Source organism: Plecotus auritus (genome assembly GCF_963455305.1).
Source record: "Plecotus auritus genome assembly, chromosome: 9".
Lineage (NCBI taxonomy): Eukaryota > Metazoa > Chordata > Mammalia > Chiroptera > Vespertilionidae > Plecotus > Plecotus auritus.
In genome coordinates, this window is record NC_137783.1 from 91,106,427 (window position 1) to 91,126,843 (window position 20,417).

Here is a 20,417-nt window from a genome sequence, read left to right on the forward strand (position 1 = left end):
AAAAAATAGGGGAGCTTTATTTTTACTTGAGCTGCTGGCTAAAATGAAATACTGCTGGCATGTCAATGTTCCATTAGAAAGAACAAAGTCAAGTCTAATGTACAAGAAACAAATCAGATTATTACTCCTACAGGAATCATATTTCTTTTTTGGAAAACAATCTTTAGAAAAAGTGCTTAAAACCTCATGTTTTAGATGACATATGCATAGCACCTGCATTGTGCCTGTTACATAGCAACCAATTAATGTCAGCCAATCTTATTCCGTTCTATTTTCTACATTTCAGTAGACATGAGAGCCAGCAGCAAGTAGCCCTGATATTTCTACTTCCAAAACACACCTCCAATCTGTCTCCTTCTCCCCAACTGCAGTCATTGATGACCCTGATAGAGGTGCACTTAAATGGCCTCACTGGTCTCTCAGCCTCTTTGCCTCATCACTACCACACTCCCAAAAGTCAGAGTAATGTCTTAAATACATGAATCATCACATTTCTCTCCAGATGAAAACCTTGGCATGTGACTTCCCACTGCACTTAGTAGATACTAAATAAATGGTTGTTTTTTTAATTTAATATAATTAGTAACCATATAACTAAAGATTAGAAATGAAAATTTCTAGGTGCTTTTAAAATGATTTGGGTCAACTCAGAGCCATTTATATTCATCACAGAAATTAAGTTTGTTCATATAAAGATCAGAATATGAAACATAATCAGTATTTCAAAGATTCTAAGATACTAAAAGTGTCTTTTTTCCTAGCCCACTTAATACCAATTCTTAATCATTAATAAACCAAATTAACAAGTGTCTACAGTAAAGACTTTCTGTAGCTCCCTATCTATGATACACTTACAATGTCATAAATTCATATACTTGTGAAAAAAAAAAAAGGTTATTTTTTTGTACTGTTTTGTTTTTTAATCGTTTTTAGAAACGAGTACAGAAAGCCTGAGTTACCTGGGCTTGATATTTCCGAACTTTAGTTATTTGATTGGCTTTTGCCTCCATCCTTGCCACTAATGCTTCCAGTTCACATTCTAAATTTTCTTTCAGTTCAATTGTTGGTGATTCTTGGATAAGTTTTGCAAGTTGCTGATGATCACTATATAAAAACAAAAGTAAGGGTTTGGTTAAGTTTCCTGTGTTATCATGGTTAGGTCATGCATCTCACTCACCATGGGACCATTGCTCATGCATTTAAAAATGTCTCAATTTTTTTAATAGAGCAACAAATTTCCAAATTACCAGTGATAGTAATTGTTATATTTGTTAAAGTCCTAGTAACTTGCTCAGTGGTTGGTGCAAGAATTGTGTCCAACAAATATTTGTTGAACAAACAAAATGTATGACAAGTCACCAAGAAGTTAAAACAAGATTTTACAACTAAATTAAAAAAAAAAAAAAAAAAGCAAAAAGCAAAACTAAAACTCACAAGCTCATTTGCCCAAATTCATCTTGTAAAGTCTGTAAGACTTCTGACAACTCTTCATTAATGGTGCTAGAGGAGGATGGCCTTACTGACAACTTCTTACTTTTACTACTTCGTGAAGATACTTGCTTTGCCAAAGGAACACTGTTGACTACTCGATCATTACACAAGGCTTTGCTGTGTTGCTTCATTAGATGCAAGACATGCTGGACATTGGCTACCACAGCATGACTGGGACTCGTAGACTGAAGAAAAATGAGGAGAAATAATTAGAAGCCACATCCTCGAAATTTGTTGTTTTTTTCACTCCCTAACCTGGGTAAAAAAAAAAAGAACTCCCCCTACCTCACCAAAAGCCTATGTCTCCTAGTCTAGTTAAATCAATTACTAACTACCAAGGATGTAACAATAGAAAAATCTCCAATGCCCCTTTTATTCTCCACCCTACTACTGTCAATTCATTTGGTTTATGCACCCACCTCATAGGTAGAACATCCTAACTGGTATCTCTGCTCCCAGCCTCTTCAGGCTGTAACTCCACAGTGCTATCAGCTACCCTAAAATAGTATTCTGAACAGGTTGTCTACTTGAAATCCTCTGGTGTTAAGCCCACTGGTTTCAAACTCTTCAACCTAGAAAATAAGGCTTTATAACAAGTGATCTGCAATTTATAATCCTTGGCCTCATGTCCCATCTCCTAATTTCTCTCCATTATTTGAACAAACTATTTGCACATGCCATAATTTTGTGTGTGACAACTTCTTTGCCATTCTTTAAAACCCAGTTCAAATATATAATTTTTTAAAGATTTCCATAAAATCTCCAGGTAATTCATTTGTCCAAACTCAGATCTCTTATGGCCTTTATCTCATCACAATATTTATCACAAAAGATTGTAATCGTGTTTGCATGTCTATTTCCCCTATTAAACAATGTATGCGCTCCTAGGTGATAGGGATTATTACTGTATTTATTTCTTTGTCCCCGAATAATAGAAAGCACTAAGGTCGTATTTGTCACATAATCAACAAGAAAAACCTGGTAGCCTTCTCAAAACTTTTGGTTTTGTTTTGAATACTAACCACTAACCTCAACATGCTATTTCAACTCACACATAGATGGCTGAGCTAACTTCGCTCCAAAAGAATTATCCAGATAGCTTAAAATGCAGATTCCTAGGCAGCACATCAAACTCATAATCAGTGGGAGGTCAGGAGTTAGAAATGTTTCTTTTTAAGCCTGCCAAGTTGATTCTGATCAGTCAGGTTTGGAGACCACTGTGATAAGCTAAACAGATGTTCTTTTTATCCTAGTTTCTGCTGTTAGGGAGTAAACTGATTTCAGCAATTTGTACAAACATGTATACACTGCATCCAAGTGGGGTTTATTTCAGGAATGCAAGGCTAATTCAATATTCTACAATCAATCAATGCAATCCAACATCTCAATAGGGTAAAAAATTAAAATTATGTAATCATATCATTTGATAAAGAAAAGCATTTGAAAAAAATCCAACACCCATTCAGGGCACTAATACTCAGTTAAGTAAAGGTGGAACAGAGGGAAATCTCCTCGAGTTGATAAAGAGCACTAACAAAGAACCTATACTTAATATCATAGTTATTGTTGAAAGACTGAATGCTTTCCCCTTAAAATCAGAAAAAAAGGCAAAGATGTCCACTCTCAACACTCTTACTCAACATAATATTGGAAATTCTTGCCAGTGCAGTAAGACAAGAGAAGGAAATAAAAGGTATACTAATTAAAAAGGAAAAATTAAAACTCTCCCTAATTACAGATGACGTGATTCTCTACACAGCAAACCTTAAGTAATCCAAAAAATAATTCCTAGAATAAGTGAATTCAGCAAGGTAACAGAATGTAAAACCAACATACAAAAATTAAATATACTAGCAATGGTCATATAGAAACTGAAATGCAAACTACAATTTACAATCACTCAAAAAATTGAGTATAAATCTAATAAAACATGAAATTAATATGCTGACAACCATAAAACACTGATAAAAGAAATCAAAGATCTAAATAAATTAGATATACTGTATTCATGGGCTGGAAGACTCAACAAGGATGTCAATTCTTTTCAAATTGATCTACACTTATAATTCCTATCATAACCCAGTAGATTTTTTCTTTTAGAGACAAGTTTATTTTAAAATTCATATGGAGAGGCAAAGGAACTAGAAAAGTTATACAATTTTTGAAAAGAGAAGAATAAAGTAGGAGGGATCACTTTCCCTGATGTTAAGACTTACTATATAAAGCCACAGTAATCAAGACAGTGTGTATTGACAAAGAAGCAAACACATATACCAAACAGAATAAAAAATGAATCTTGACCTAATAGCCTCATACTGTATATAAAAATTATTTTAAGTGGCTGATGGGTTCAAATATAAATGAAAACAGGTGAAAATCTACATAACATAGGTCGAAGGCAGAGTTCTTAGATATAACACCAAAAGCATGATCCATAAAAGCAAATAAATCAATTAACTACACTGTCATAATGAAAAGCTTCTCCTCTGTGAAACAATCTGTTAAGAGGATGAAAAGAGAAGCTACAGACTGGGAGAACGTACCTGAAAACCACATATCTTAAAAATGCCTTGTCTCTAAAATACATATACATATAGAACTCTCAAAACCTAATAGTGAAAAGGAAAATTAAATTAAAAAGAGCTAAATATATAAATAGACAATTCACTAGAGTAGACTCTCAATTCAAATAATTACAGGCTGTTGTTCCTTGTGATTAAGCCCCTATCCCAGTGGTTGGCAAACTCAGTCAACAGAGCAGTAAACCGCGGCTCGTAAGCCACATGTGGCTCGCGAGCCGCAGTTTGCCGACCACTGCGCTAGATGATATCTAGATGTCAAATAAGCACATGAAAAGAAATTCAAACATCTTTAATCATTAGGGTAATACAAATTAAAATCACAGTGAGGGATCACAAAATACTAATCAGAACAGCTGCAATAAAAAGTGACAACACTAAATGCTGGCGAGAATGTGGAAAACCTGCATCTTTCATACATTACTACTGGGAATGTAAAACACATGTCCACACAAAACTCTGTATGTAAACGTTCATAGTGGTTTTAATTGTAAATGCCAAAAATTGGAAACAACCCAAACATTCTTCAATGGGCGAATGAATGGTTAAACAAACTGTGGTACATCCACACCATGGAATAGTACTTAGCAACAGAAAGAACTATGGGCACAAAATAATTTGATGGATCTCAAGGGAATTATGCTGAGTAACAAAGTTTTCATTCAATCTCAAAAAAGGGTATCATAACTGTATGCTTCCATTACATAACATTTTTGAAATGACAAAATTATAGATATGGTATGGTGGTGGTTACACAAATCTACATGATAAAACTGCACTGACCTGTGCCTGAGTATATGCATACAGCACACACAGGAGTATATGTGAAACTACAGAAATCTGAAGAAGGTCTGTGTTTGTACTAATGGCAATCTCCTAGTTTTGATACTGTGCTTTAGTTATATACCATGTTACTATTGAGGTAAAGAGACCTTTTTGTATTATTTCTCCAATGTCCTATGAATCTACAATCATTTCAAAATAAATGTTAATCCATGTTTTATCAAGATAATTTTAATTCAACAATTCAATGGTTTCGATATACATACTCACCTTTCAAGTTACACTATCATCATTACAACCTTGATTATCAAGATACAAATTCATTTGTCTCATTAACAACTTTAAACATTGATATATGTGGTATTTGTTTAAACTGAAAAATGTGTTGATTCACTACATTGCTCATAACTTGCAGTATATATGCATTATACTAATTGCTTATATACACACACACTCAATAAGCAGTATATAGTTTCTGAAAATCATTTTCCTGTTATTTTTTATTGTTATTTATTAATGTAATTTTGTGTCTGTTGAATCTAGTAATAAAATATAGGGACTTGTTATTTTGTCTTTTTAATTTTATTTTTCTAGTAATTCACTTTGTTGCATTTTACAAAAGTATTGGTCTATGAAAATGTGTAATTACAAATAAATACTGGTCCTACACAATAGATAATTTGAGAAACACTCAGCTAGGTGACACAGTTGTTTGAATAATATAAGTAACTTCAAAAGGGAAGCTCAGGTTGAAAAGCTGTCTTTGAACTTGTCTTGTTCAATCTTTGTATTAATGACATCAATGAGAATTATGAAAGACTAGAAGCCAGGTGCACGAAATTTGTGCACTTGGGGGGTCCCTCAGCCCGGCCTGAGCCCTCTCGCAGTCCGGGAGCCCTCGGGGGATGTCCGACTGCCGGCTTAGGCCTGCTCCCTGGGGAGCAGGCCTAAGTCGGCAGTCGGGGAGCAGGCCTAAGCCAGCAGTTGGACTTCCTTAGCGCTGCTGCGGAGGTGGGAGAGGCTCTCACCATCGCTGCTGTGCTTGCCAGCTGTGAGCCCGGCTCAGGGCTCTGGCTGAGCAGCGCTTCCCCTGTGGGAGTGCACTGACCACCAGGGGGCAGCTCCTGTATTGAGCGTCTGCCCCTTGGTGGTCACTATGCATCATAACGACTTATTGTCCACTGTCCAGTCAATTTGCATATTAGCCTTTTATTATATAAGACTAGAGGCCCGATGCACGAAGATTTGTGCAAGAATGGGCCTTCCTTACCCTGGCTGCCAGCACCACCTTCTCTCCAACCAGAGCCGCCTTTCCGCCTTCCCATGCTGCCCAGAGGCCCGGAGCTGCTGGGGCAGTGCGGAATGCCTGCATTGTCACCATGGTGACGACGCAAGCGTCCCGTCCCGCCTCCAGCTGCTCCGCACCTGCAAATTAACCTGCCATCTTTGTTGGGTTAATTTGCATATTCACTCCTGATTGGCTGGCAGGCATCACGAAGGTACAATTTGCATCTTTCTCTTTAATTAGTGTAGAAGATAAGCAATTAAATTTGGAAATAATAGAAATATAGTGGAAGACTGAACTTGATTCTAATCTAATGTGAGATGGGTGAATCCATTCTTAGAGAGCTTCATAGATTAAATGTCTGATAAAAAAAATCAATTCCACAAGTACAGAATCCATAAAGGGTGACGCAAAGATTCAGTAAAAGATCTGTAATTGTCCTAGTTGGTTTGCTCAGTGGTTAGTGTTGGCCTATTCACTAAAAGCTCGCAGGTTTGATTCTGGTCAAGGGCACGTACCTCAGTTGCCCAGCCTTGGTTGGGGCGTATGCAGGAGGCAACCAATTTAAGTGTCTCTCTCACGCTGAAACCGGTTTGGCTCAGTGGATAGAGCGTCGGCCTGCGGACTGAAGGGTCCCAGGTTCGATTCCGGTCAAGGGCACGTACCTTGGTTGCGGGCACATCCCCAGTAGGAGGTGTGCAGGAGGCAGCTGATCGATGTTTCTCTCTCATCGATGTTTCTAACTCTCTATCCCTCTCCCTTCCTCTCTGTAAAAAACCAATAAAATATATATTAAAAAAAAAAAATAAGTGTCTCTCTCATATTAATGTTTCTCTCTCTCTCCCCCCTTCCCTTCCACTCTGTCTAAAATAAATGGAAAATATATCCTCAGGTGAAGATTAACAACAACAGCAACAAAAGATCTATAATTTCAGTTGACTCAAAAAGCACTGAGTGAAAGGGATAGTTCAGCTTATCCCATAAAATTAATGTGATACTAAGCTGAGTTAACAGATTATCCAGAATATGACAAAGACTCTATTCTGTGCTAGTCACAGCCCATTTAGAAGATTATATTCAACTTAGGAGCAAAAAGAGTGATGAGACAGTAAAGAAACTCATAAAGCACATCTTATGAATAAGTGAAGAAAATGGTCTTTATTTATAACCTAGAATAGGATAAGAAGATAAAGGTAAAGCTTTCTTCAAAATTTTTTAAATTTTACAAGTCATGGGCTCATTCATTTGTTCCATGTGAATCCCTATGAGTAAAAAAAGACTAATGAGTAGAATTTATACAGTGACAGATTTGAACTCACTTAAGCACTTTCAAATAAAGCAGTCTAGAAATATGATGGGATGTCTGAGGTATAATGATGTCTTCACCAGTAGATATATTTTAACAGAACATACAATCATTGTCCTGAATGTTTACATGAAAAGACTGAACAGGGAGGTGTGTAAGTGCATTCCTAATTACATTGGACATTAGAGTGGGACCAGGGAACAGTTAAAAATATTTTCCAGACCTGGCCGGTTTGGTTCAGTGGATAGAGCACTGGCCTATGGACTGAAGGGTCCCAGGTTTGATTCTGATCAAGGGCACATGCCCAGATTGTGGGCTCGATCCCCATTAGGGGGCGTGCAGGAGGCAGCCAATCAATGATTCTCTCTCATCATTGATGTTTCTCTCTTTGTCCCTCTCTCTTCCTCTCTGAAATCAATAAAAATATATTTTTTAAAATAGAGACTTTCTAGACCCCACACCCAGAAACTTCGGACTTAGTAGGGTTGTGATTGGCTTTGTAATCTGCTTTTCAAATGCATGCTTGATGATTCTGGCATTCCTTTAAGAACCTCTATTTCCAACCTATATCAAAGATTCTATTGTGAAACAAAAGAAGTCTGGTAGGAATAAAAGATAAAGGATATATAACATAGGTCAAAAGATGGTCTGCAATCCAACAACAGGGTAATTTTAGGGTAGGGGATAGCATAGAGCCAATGCAATATTTTTCCAAGCAATTTGTGCCTCCCTACAAAAGGCAAGTGGAAAAGCTTGGAAATAGTTAATTTCCAAACTTTCAATGACAATTCGATCGGGGGTGGGGTGGAATTTAAAATTAAATAAAGGACAAATAAAAATTTACTCCCAAAGCCTCTCGAATTCATAAATGCACAATTTAGCTGGATGTGTGTGTGTGTGTTTGTGAAACAAACCATCAACACAAACAGTTCATCAAAAGTGGTATAAACTAACAGTGTTAAGCACTTAGTAGAAATTACTCAGTACTTGCTGATATTTGACAAAATTATCTTCTCTACATTTAAGCACTCAAGGAAAATAAGTTAAGTGCTTCTTGGAGAACGAGTCTTATAAGTAATATGGAAGTGAAGATAACCAGAATGTGATTTTTATTTATTTAAATATCCATATCTAAATAGAAATCAACAGGGTTGATACTAAAAATTCAATGCTACAAACATACTGTTTCTTATTCCCTTGACCCTTCTCTGCAACCACACCTTCTCCAAACCGGGGTCTCTGCTTTTGTTAGTAACTTCCCTTCCACAAAAAATTTCTGTTTTAAAGTGTCCTCCTAGTCCCCTCCCTGATCCTCCAATCCCATAAAACCTTCCTCCATCTCATCCTTACATCACTATGACCCACAAAAGAGCAGAAAGTATTTCCAACATTTTTAGGTATACAGGCAAACGGGTAGATTTGATTCAAAGATCTAAGTTATACAAAAAAAAATCTAGAGTTCAACCAACTCACCTTCCCAGCTACAAATGGCATATCACCCAAGCATAATCTATAATGTGGTTGAGCAGCAAAATAGTTCCTAGAACCCTTCTGAATGGAAAGGAAAGAAAAACAGTTTTACTCACATGACAGTAAAAGCTAACTATACTAGTATATGACTAACCTGAAACTCCAGCTTACTGCTGGGCTACTACTAGCCTCATCTATATTATGGTCTCAAGTTCCTAATAATACTTGTTAACATGCATCCTAGTCTAGGAAAGAAAAAATAAAACCTGGCAAAACAGCAATTACAGTTTAGTGCTGTGTTTGTGTGTACTAGTATAAAACATTTTAAGAGCAAAGAGTAATTAATGCAATACTGAATATTAACAACTAATATTTATGCAATGTTTTGTAGTTCTAAAATGTTTTCATATATATTATCTCACTATCAGGGTAAAATTTAGAAGTGGGTATTACTTATCCCCATCTTCCCAATGAAGAAACTGAGAATGAAATAGATTTAATTTACTCATCCAAGGTTGTAATATTATAGGGTTTATGAGTGTTTTCACATAAATTATGACAATAATAATCAGTACATTGACTTACTGGTTGCTTTCATACCTTTTCTGGTGGTTTTGACTTCTTTTTTTTAATTCTTCTTGCACAGGGGGCACAAGGAGTTTCCTTATCTTCAAAGATAAGTCTATTTGTTTCTAGACCTGTCTGCATCTAGAAAAAATATGAGCCTAAAGTTAATGCTGTAGAAATAAAAGCTACAATTCAAATTTGAGATTTTCCATGTAAAAGCCTATGAAACTTACAGGATTGTCTGATTAAAAAATACATCATAGCTGTATAACTATGTCTTAAACCAATCTGTCAACAACTGTCAAGCATTTTAAATCAATACCAGCATCTCATTTTATCTTGAAGCTCCCTTATTTGAAGCTGCTCCATAAATTATAGCTAATAAGTTAAATGCACTATATCTAACTGCAATCTGATGCTTCAGTATTTTCTTTCTTTCACACACAGAATCTGTAACAACACCTAACACAAAAGTGGCTTGAAAGCAAATACATTTCTTCCTCTTTTAAAAACTCATGCACTTAATGATATAAGAAAAAGGAACTGGCCGAAACCGGTTTGGCTCAGTGGATAGAGCGTCGGCCTGCGGACTGAAGGGTCCCGGGTTCGATTCTGGTCAAGGGCATGTACCTTGGCTGCGGGAACATCCCCAGTGGGAGGTGTGCAGGAGGCAGCTGATCAATGTTTCTCTCTCATCGATGTTTCTAGCTCTCTATCCCTCTCCCTTCCTCTCTGTAAAATATCAATAAAATATATTTAAAAAAAAGAAAAAGGAACTGGAAATTTATTTCCAAAAGAAATGGAAGGTATGTCAGCAAATGTAATCAAGCCCATTTCTCTAGGAGCTTAGTAACTACAATAAAAATAATTTTCTATCTACATCATAGAAATTCCACAAGCAATTACGAAGGATTTCAAACAAGGACTGCTATTTTCCCTAAGCCAACTTACAACTTTACTTAAATCAATATAATCATACACATTTACGAGTTAGTTCATTAGTCTAGAATAGTGGTTTTCAAACTTGCCTATGTATCAAAATTGTCTGGAGTTTATGAGAAATAAAATTAAGAGTGCTCCTATCCTGACCTCATCATTTAAAACCTTCTAGGTTGGGGAAATTTGTATTTAACAGTATCTTAAAGTTCTCCAGGAAATTAAGATGGAACTGGAATAAACACTTAGAACCAATGGCTTAGTTAAAAGAAATACTGAGATCATTACTTAGACTTCCCACAATTACTGCATTCTACCAGGAAAGAATCTATTCAGTGACAAAGAAATATAGGACCTTCATTTTCAGGAGCACCTATATTCGTACACATCTAACAATGTTTTATACACAGTAAACTGAATAACTATAATTCAAGGAACATGAAATTACTATATGGAAGACCTAAGAAGCCAATGAGTTTGAATAGTAAACAAAAGAACAATTTGTTTGTATACTTTTAACTTCCAGCTTTTTAGTTCTTCCCGGTAACTGTATGGCAGAGTTTTAACAATTTAAAGTGCTTTCATTATCTTTTTCTCTAGTTTATCTAGTACTAAGCAGAAATAAAATGAAGATTACTTTATCCATGGTAAAATTCAAGCTCTGAATGGTCAAATATCTTGCCTAAGGCTTAACAAATAAGGGTTATCTAGACTTGGAACCACTTATTATGCTTGGCCATTGTTCTTTCACTACAATAGAATTATCAGAACTCAAAACCTTTATTGACATTACACTACCAGTAGTAACTGATTTGGTCCCTACTTTATGCCTGCTAAATAAAAAAGCAAGCAAGAAATATGATACATAAATTATGACCAATAATCAGTACTTTGACTTACTGGTTGCTTTCATACCTTTATTAAAATAAAATTATGAACTTGTTTAATTTGTATTACATGTACAATAAAACTCACCACCACAACGTATATAAAGCACAACCCATAAGTTTCATGTTACAAATGAGGAAATGTAGACACAGTAAAGTGGCCCACCCTAAAGTGGAATGGGCAGAGAAAACAAGTAATTTCAAACTTTGTAGACAGTCAAAAATAAAGTCACATGACTATATAACTCAGAAAGCACACTGAGGGGAAAAGTATATGCAAATGGATCAAAAGGTAGATATTTGAGGAAAAAATACATGTTTTAAAGAAAGAGAGTATGTGAAGTCAATGAATTCTGGGAGGCACAGGAAGAAATAGATAACAAAGATGAGATTACTAGAATGGTCACAATCCTGCGAGCACACTCATGAAGTGATCCCAGGATGGTGTTGGCATCTGCCACAGTCTGAACTAGAAATCCTTCCCTCCCAATTGTTTTGAAATCAGGATCTACTTCTTGTGTTATTATTATTATGAGAATATTATATGCCAATGTTATTTACAAACTTTGGAATGGGGAGGGCAATATATAGGAGATATTTGAATAAATAGGGGAGAGTCAACAGTTATAAACGTAAGTCTTATTAAGCCTGTAAATAAGACTTAATGGGTACAGAAGTGTTGCTACTTCTAGAAATGCAGTTCTGGTTTGCTGTACATAAACTCAATGTTTTTTGTGAATTTACACTGCCTTACCTATTCTACCTAGTGGCCACTGCAAGGGATAAAAATCCAAGACTAACCCGGCTGGCATGGCTCAGTGTTTGAGCATTGACCTATGAACCAGGAGGTCACGGTTGGATTCCTGGTCAGGATTCATGACAGGGTTGTGGGATCCATCCTCAGTGTGAGGCATGCAGGAGGCAGCCAACCAATGATTCTCTGTCATCACTGATGTTTCTAACTTAACTCTCTCTCACTCTCCCTACCTCTCTGAAATCAATAAAAGTAAAAAAAATAAAAAGCCAAGACTAGTAAGCCAATCTCATTTGCCTAATATGGTAGCTTTTGTGAATTAATATGTTAATAGCTATTGGGGCAGCCCTGTACCTCAACTTCTGTCTTGAGGTCACCAAGGAAAAGAAAGCACCTATAAATAGAATACCAAATGATGGCTTTAATATATTTCTAATAGTGACCTGTGTGAAAAGTTTTACATGATTAGGTATTATTAATTACATTATGTACACAGCCTCTGGCATTTTTCAGTCTACTGATTTTTTAAAATACTGATTGAGCCCTGGCCAGGTAGCTCAGTTGGTTAAAGCGTTGTCTGGATATGCCAAGGTTGTGGTTTAATCCCTGGTCAGGGCACATACAAAATCCTGACTGAAATCCCACAATTTGAAAAAGCCTAAGAAATGCTCAGGTTTTACTCTGTAAAAATGTTTGTAATTTTCCATATTAAAGTACATCTAAGAATTTATATATTGGACCATTCCAAAATATAAATAATCTAAGAAGCCCACAGTTAACCATCTACTTATATAAAAACAGTACAAAACATGAGGGGCCTAGTTGTTCACATTTCAATTTACCTCAGCTGCTTTAGCCTGCATACGTTTTCTTTCCTTTTCTTCTTCATGAAGTTTTGCTTCCAATTCTTGCATTTTTTTCTAGTAAAAAAAAAAAAAAGTTCAAAGTGGTAACAGTGAAAAAGTCTTATTGTCTAATTTGTAAAATTTTAATATAGCAACAGAGGAATACGTGTAAAATTTTAGTATAGTAAATATAAGTTTGCTAGTTCACTCTAGTAATGGGTCTGCGTTTGCCAGTATCCTCGACACTCCCTTGTGATTTATTATTAGTCATTTGTGAGGTTCGACAGAATTATGGATAAAAAAATCTATGTCCAAAGAACACAGCTCTGTATGAACACACTCAAGTTAGATGGAAGCCAAGTCTGAAACGTTAGTGTCAGTGGTACTGGTATTTCCTGAGAAAATTAATTAGAACTAAAATTAGGTAACAGAACAACTTAAAACAAGTGATGCAAGCCTTAGGAATACTCAAAAACATTTAATCTTCAAACATTTAAAAAACAAACACCTACTTTTCATGTATGTAAGTTTTAAAATGTGAACATTCTCTCCAAATTATATTTCTTCCTATTAAAGAAATACAATATATTTCTTCCTATTGTTTGTTATATCACTTCTTTCTACAAATATCCAGTATTATAAAATGATCTATTTTATAGATATTATACATTGACTAGAGACCCGGTGCACTAATTCATGCATGGGTGGACTCCCTAGGCCTGGCCAGCAATCAGGGCCTGCTGGCGGGGGGGGGGGGGGGGGGGAATGGAGGGGTGTCCATCGTGGAAGGTTGGCCACCAGCCCCTGAGAAAGGGGCCGCATCCACTGCCACCCACCCCTGGTTCCCCATCCCAGCCCGGGGCCCAAAGGCCCCGGCGGGGTCAGGAGAGGAAGCAAAGGTTGCCAGGCCAGGCACGGAAGGAAAGGATGCCAGACTCAGACGCCAATGCTGCCGTCATCACCCTGACACTGCGGCGGGTGGGCGGGCAGGGGGCCAATCAGGGCCTGCCAACCGGGGGGAGGGACGGGGGAGGGACCAAGGGAGGTTGGCCAGCCAGGGGAGGACCGCAGGCGGTTGGCCGGCCGCAGGAGGTTGCCTGTGGGAGCACACTGACCACCAGGGGGACGCTGCTGCATTGAGTGTCTGGCCCCTGGTGATCAATGCACACCACAGCAACTAGTCAGCTGGTCGTTCCATTGATACAGATAAGTAAAAAATTATATTCACTGACTTCAGCAAGGGCCTGCATTGCAGTTAGTTTGTTATATTCCTGCTCAAGAAGGTCCAATTTTTCAAGTTGGCTCTGAACGTGTGTTTGATCATGTTGTCGTTCTCTTTCTAGGGAAACCTGGGAAACAATATTAAATACAGCATGATGATTTCAGCAAAATAAAACTGAAAAACAACACTGAGTATAATTTAGAGTAAGTACACTGTATGTTATTTTCTTCTGGCCTTTCATATAACTACTTACATAATATAGAGGAATTCTAGGAAAACATTAAGATGAAACCACAGGAACATCACATTAATACAAATGGACTCCTGTCTTCACTAAATACTATTATAATGTGGTTCTATTATATAGCAAAACTATCATTATACTGTAAAATAGCAGAGATTTACTAGATATGTAGGGGACACACACAGAGACTCTTCTAATTAGTCTGGTTATCTTAAATAGCTAATCTCTTTATTAAGGCAATAATTACGGTTTTTAGTATCTATTATTTAATTTCCTGTGAATTTTATGTAAAACTTTTTTTTTTTTTTTTTCCAGTTTCAGGATCAAGGATTTGAAAAGACTGCCACCTATCAGGTTTCAGAACTGACAATCACAAGACGAACTATTAAACTAGGATAAAAAGTGGAAATATGCTAAACTGATGTCTATTGGTAAAAAGCCAATATACCAAGTACCTAAACTTGTAAAGAGGATATCTCCACATACAAGTCTACAGCAGTAGGTAAATATACTATCAGAAATTTGAAAATGGCAAAGTAATACAAACAGCAATAATTTTTTCAAGAATTTGTGTGAACTATTCATTTTCCCCTATCCATTACAGTGGGTAGTTTACTGACTTTAAAAGAATACATTTAGCCAAAACCGGTTTGGCTCAGTGGATAGAGCGTCAGCCTGCGGACTGAAAGGTCCCAGGTTCGATTCCGGTCAAGGGCATGTAACTTGGTTGCGGGCACATCCCCAGTAGGAGGTGTGCAAGAGGCAGCTGATCGATGTTTCTCTCTCATCGATGTTTCTGACTATCTATCCCTCTTCCTTCCTCTCTGTAAAAAATCAATAAAATATATTAAAAAAAAAAAAATACATTTAGATAAAAATTGGCAAAAAATCACATTTTATTTCCAGTATTGGAACCATTCCTATTGAATAAGGTATTTGAAATTTACTGATGAAATGGGGCTATAATTCAAAGTCAACTATTATATATACCAGTTAACAATACGTATACATTCTTAGAAGTGCATATTAGGCGACTTCGACAATGTACAAATATCATAGTGTGCACTTGCACAAACCTAGAAATGTCTTATATTTCCAATGATGTGGCAGACTGAACTAAACACCTTCTTCCACACCCAATCTATCACATAAAAGTGATAGACAAACCACTGTAATAAATAACATAATTAAGTTTGAAAGCATGAAAGAAAAATCTACAAATGCAAAAGATAAGCTCAAAAGCAAGTGAAAAGGGATAAGGAGGCAATATATCACATGAGGCTGTACTGGAGCCTCGATGTATAAAATATACCAGGAATATGACAAAAAAAAAAAATCTCAATGTACTACCATCTGCAGATATAAGAACTCCCAGCCAATAAATTAATATAAATTGGGACCAGAACCAGTGAAAACCATCAAGCCTCAGCATAGGTAAATACACAACTGCCTCCTAAAGTTGTAACACCACTTAGAACAGTGGTTCTCAACCTTTCTAATGCCGCGACCCTTTAATACAGTTCCTCATGTTGTGGTGACCCCCAACCATAAAATTATTTTCGTTGCTACTTCATAACTGTAATTTTGCTACTGTTAATGAATCGTAATGTAAACATTTGTGTTTTCCGATGGTCTTAGGCTCTACAGCAGCGGTTCTCAACCTGTGGGTCGCGACAAGATCATCGGAAAACACAGATATTTACATTACGATTCATAACAGTAGCAAAATTACAGTTATGAAGTAGCAACGAAAATAATTTTATGGTTGGGGGTCACCACAACATGAGTAACTGTATTAAAGGGTCGCGGCATTAGAAAGGTTGAGAACCACTGACTTATAGAAAGTATAAATTCCCAAGGCGGGGAAAAACACCTCGAAAGAGTAAGTTCACCATACAATGCATGTTTTTTATTTCCCATAAAAAAGCAACCACCACACTATAAGTGAGATTAAGCAGATATAGTAAATGACAGAACTGGTACTCTGAAGACATCAGATAATTAAGAAAAAATTAAAAACAGATTATAGAGTTTAAAGAGATAAAAGGAAGAAATAAAAACCAAAGTTATGATACATTAAAACAAGGTGGAGTAAAGAAGATGCCATCGGAAACAAAAAATATGGTGACAATTAGAGATGGAAGACAGGAGATGGTACGTGGTCCTTCTGCTATTGCAAGCAAGAAAAAGGCACATTAGGCACCCAGACTGAGGCTATCATCGTAATTGTTGGCCAAAGCTACAGAAGAAGTGAGGGTGTCAAAGCCAAGAGCAGTGACCCTGGTAACAGCTTCACCTGCTTGCTGGGGCAGCAGAAGTGAAGGGTGGTGCAGTCCTGTTCCACCTAAGGTGGCAAGAAACCAATAGGATAAGGATAAGCCCATTTATTTCCACAAGTTTCCTCTTACTTGATCCAGTCTTTGCAAAGAATGGGAGGCAGCTATCAGAAGAAAAAACTAAACCCAGCAAGTATAGCAGTATTTTTTCAGAACACTTTACTCCAGATTGCTTTATGAGGGAATGCAGTAAGTTACTGAAAGAGAATGCTGTACCCATAATATTTCTGAACCACATGACAAGAAGGAAGATCTTTTGGAGCCACAAGAACAGCTTCCCTGGCCTCTAAAACCTCCTAATTCCCAGGATGATGTTGCTATTGGATTACTAATGCCTCCTCTTCAGAACCCTGGTAATCTTTCAGTTTTCTTTGATCACAATTGTATACTGTAGAGAATACAATGTGCAAGAGAAAAGGGACTCATTAGCTGGAACACAAGTAAAAAAACTCAGAAAGAAGCTCAAGATTGCACAGAAATGAAACAGAAGAACAACAGCTTGAAATAGTAAAGAAGGCTGTACACTTCCATAAAGAGAAAGACATATCTCTTGAAGTATCAGCATAGAAAAAATGAAATTTGTATTGGTTTTTAAAGTGCAATATCACATAACCTCTTCTAGCCTTTAAAGGAGTTTCATTTGAAAGAAATTAACACTTGATTACCTCTATAAAAACAGTTCAGGATTTAAAAAAATAAATTAGATATATTCTGCAAGACAGTTAATTTTTTGTAATTTTGGGGTTTTTACATTTTATCACAATATTTTATTTTTAAATATATTTTTATTGATTTCAGAGAGGAGGAGAGAGGGAAAGAGAAACATCAATGATAAGAGAGAATCATTGCTTGGCTGCCTCCTGCACACCCCCTACTGGGGATTGAGCCTGCAACCCAGGCATGTGCCCACCCGGGACCCTTCAGTCCAAAAGCTTTCTATCAACTGAGCCAAACGGGGTAAACTAACTTAGAACTCCAATGTAAGTTGTTTCAAAATTGAGGGTTTTTATTTTTTAATTTGAGTATTTGTAGAAATAATAGAAAAAATAACAGGAAAAAGAATGAGAACAATACAGTAAGGATGATTTAAGTTTAAAATTTTAAATTAGCTTAGTATAGCCTTGTTGTACAATTATTCAACTATTTTTTTAGATCTGATATCAGTTGACTGAAGGGAAAAAGCATAAACATTTTCACACTGCAGAGCATTTAGCAAAATATGAAGCATATAAATCTTAAAATTTTGCATAATAAAGATGTTTAGATATCGTGGTATTCATGATGAATTAAAATTTTAGATTCATAATAGGAACAGTTATTTTTAAAACTATATATTCAAGACTGATGTTGCAGATGTCCTCTCACAAAGGTGTAAGGTACTTAAATAAATTAATCCTAAAGCATCTGCCAAGAGGGTAGGGAATTGCTAGAAGACACTGGGATAAGAGGCCAGTTTACAATCCCCCACCACCTGGGTAGCATGGGTGGGAGAGCTGGGGTTGAGCATTCTAGCCAGCCTACAAGGCCCCACAGCACACTGAGGACCCCTAGTCACCAACAGCTTTCCACCTCTAGTCAGCCACCCAACCACGGTGGCTCTGGAACTCAGCACACCAGGACACCTCAGCCCAGGTCCACCCCAGATCCAGTTTGCCATCCCACCAGAAGGGATGTGGAAAGGAAAACTCTAGGACATCTCAGCCCATTCCGTCCCCAACTATTAACAGCCTTCCCACCAGGGCAGCCCCAGGTCATGTTGGCCATGTTCATTCCAGCTCTACCCAGCTTACCAAAGCCAGTGGCATGCACAGTCTAAGCAGGGGTTGTTCCTATACAAGGCCACTCTTTCAAGACAGGGAGAAGTAGCTGTTTCACGTATTTCATAAAAACAAACAAGAGTGTCAAACAAAATGAGGATACTGAAGAATATGTCCCAAATGAAAGGACAAAATCAAACTCTTGAGGAAAAAAATCAAAATCAAAAACAAAAAAAAAACCATGAGAATAGTTTATTATTATTATTTATCCTAATAATTACCCTAATGGCACACAGATAAGAAAAGAAAAAAAAGTAATGGCAAAAAAAAAAAGTGCTCAGAAAACGGGAGAAGAACAGAGGAATACAGTGAGAATTAAAAAAAAAAAAAAATAGAAAGTATCCGAAAGAATCCATCAGAACTGAAGAATAAAATAACTAGAATGAAAAATACACTAGATGGAATCAACAGGTTAGGTGATATAGAAGAACAGGTTAACAATATGGAAGACAGAATAGTGGAAATCAATCAGAACAGCAAAAATAAAACAAATAAAATAAAAAAGAGAATAGTTTAAAAGGGACACCACGAAATGCACTTATATTGGCCTTATAGGGGTCCTAGAAGGAGAGGAGAAAGGGGCAGAAATCTTATTTGAAGGAAATAGACATCCAGATTCAGGAAGCATAGAAAGTCCCAAACAAGAACCCAAATAAATCCACATGAAGACAAATTACAATTAAAATGGCAAAAAAAAAAAAAAAAAAAAAAAATCTTGAAGGCAGCAAGAGAAAACTAATTATATACAAGGGAAACCCTTTAAGGCAGAGGTGGGGAATGTAAGGGCCTTGAAATAATTTGATCTGGACCTGCAAAGGCATTAAGGGTGAGTTAATTAAGTTTGACCAAATATAGCAGGCTAATTTTTAAGTTGATAATTTTATATGGCCCGCAAATGATGTTAAAAATATCCAAATGGTCCTTGGAAGAAAAAAAGTTCATCACCCCCTCCTTAAGGCAATCAGCTCATTTCTAAGCAGAAACTTTGCAGGTCAGAAGGGTGTGATAGGATATATTTAAAATGTTAAAAGAAAAAAACTTACTAGGTGTACCGGTTAATAATATGGATTTTTTTCAATAGATGGAGTAACACATATGTTGATATATATGAAATTTGGTATGTATGCTGTTCTATTGTATTGACAACAAGCTTCAAAACTTCGTATGTCAAGTTTTCTGAAGGTGTTAACATCACAGATACTTTTACGCTTAAAAATGTCGAATTTCGTGCCCAAAAAAAGAGCATTTGCAGGAAGTTTTAATTCATTATTTTGAAGAAATAAATACATATTGATAATAACCTTAAATGTAAATGGATTAAATGTTCCCATTAAAAGATACAGAGTAGCTGAATGGATACAAAACCATGACCCAACTATATGTTGTCTACAAGAGACCCACCTCAGAACAAAAGACACATAGGATGAGAGTGAAGGGATGGGAAAAAAAATTTCCATCCAAATGGAAAAAAAAAAAAAAAAAAAAAAAGCTGGAGTAGCAATACTCATATCCGACAAAATAGACTTCAAAATAAAGGTCATCACAAAAGACAACAAAGGTCACTACATAATACTATAGGGATTGATCCAACAAGAAGCTATAACCCTGGTAAATATACACTGAGTGGCCAGATTATTATGATCTCTGTACGCATAATAATCTGGCCTGTGTGTGTGTCTGTGTGTGTGTGTGTGTGTGTGTGTGTGTGTGTGTGTGTGTGTGGGTGTATACATTAGAGGCCCGGTGCATGAATTCGTGCATGGGTGGGGTCCAGCCAGCCTGGCCAGGGGACATGGGCGGTTGGCCAGCCTGCCTGCTGGTCGAACTCCTGGTTGAGGGGACAATTTGCATATTAGCTTTTTATTATATAGGATATACACTGAGTGGCCAGATTA

At 36.6% G+C, this 20,417-nt stretch overlaps 1 protein-coding gene across 2 annotated transcripts in view; it reads right to left on the minus strand.

Moving 5' to 3' along the window:
* The window catches only part of CEP57 (centrosomal protein 57), a 79,326-nt gene that overhangs the window by 6,432 nt on the left and 52,477 nt on the right, over positions 1 to 20,417 (minus strand). The window contains exons 5-10 of one of the 2 annotated variants that reach the window (XM_080642717.1): positions 14,136 to 14,252; positions 12,901 to 12,978; positions 9,515 to 9,622; positions 8,918 to 8,995; positions 1,435 to 1,676; positions 960 to 1,104 (exon numbers count right to left, since the gene is read on the minus strand). In XM_080642717.1, coding sequence (XP_080498843.1) covers positions 960 to 1,104; positions 1,435 to 1,676; positions 8,918 to 8,995; positions 9,515 to 9,622; positions 12,901 to 12,978; positions 14,136 to 14,252 — 768 coding nt within the window. The remainder of the gene's footprint in view (positions 1 to 959; positions 1,105 to 1,434; positions 1,677 to 8,917; positions 8,996 to 9,514; positions 9,623 to 12,900; positions 12,979 to 14,135; positions 14,253 to 20,417) is intronic. The other variant, XM_080642718.1, reaches the window with a different exon arrangement.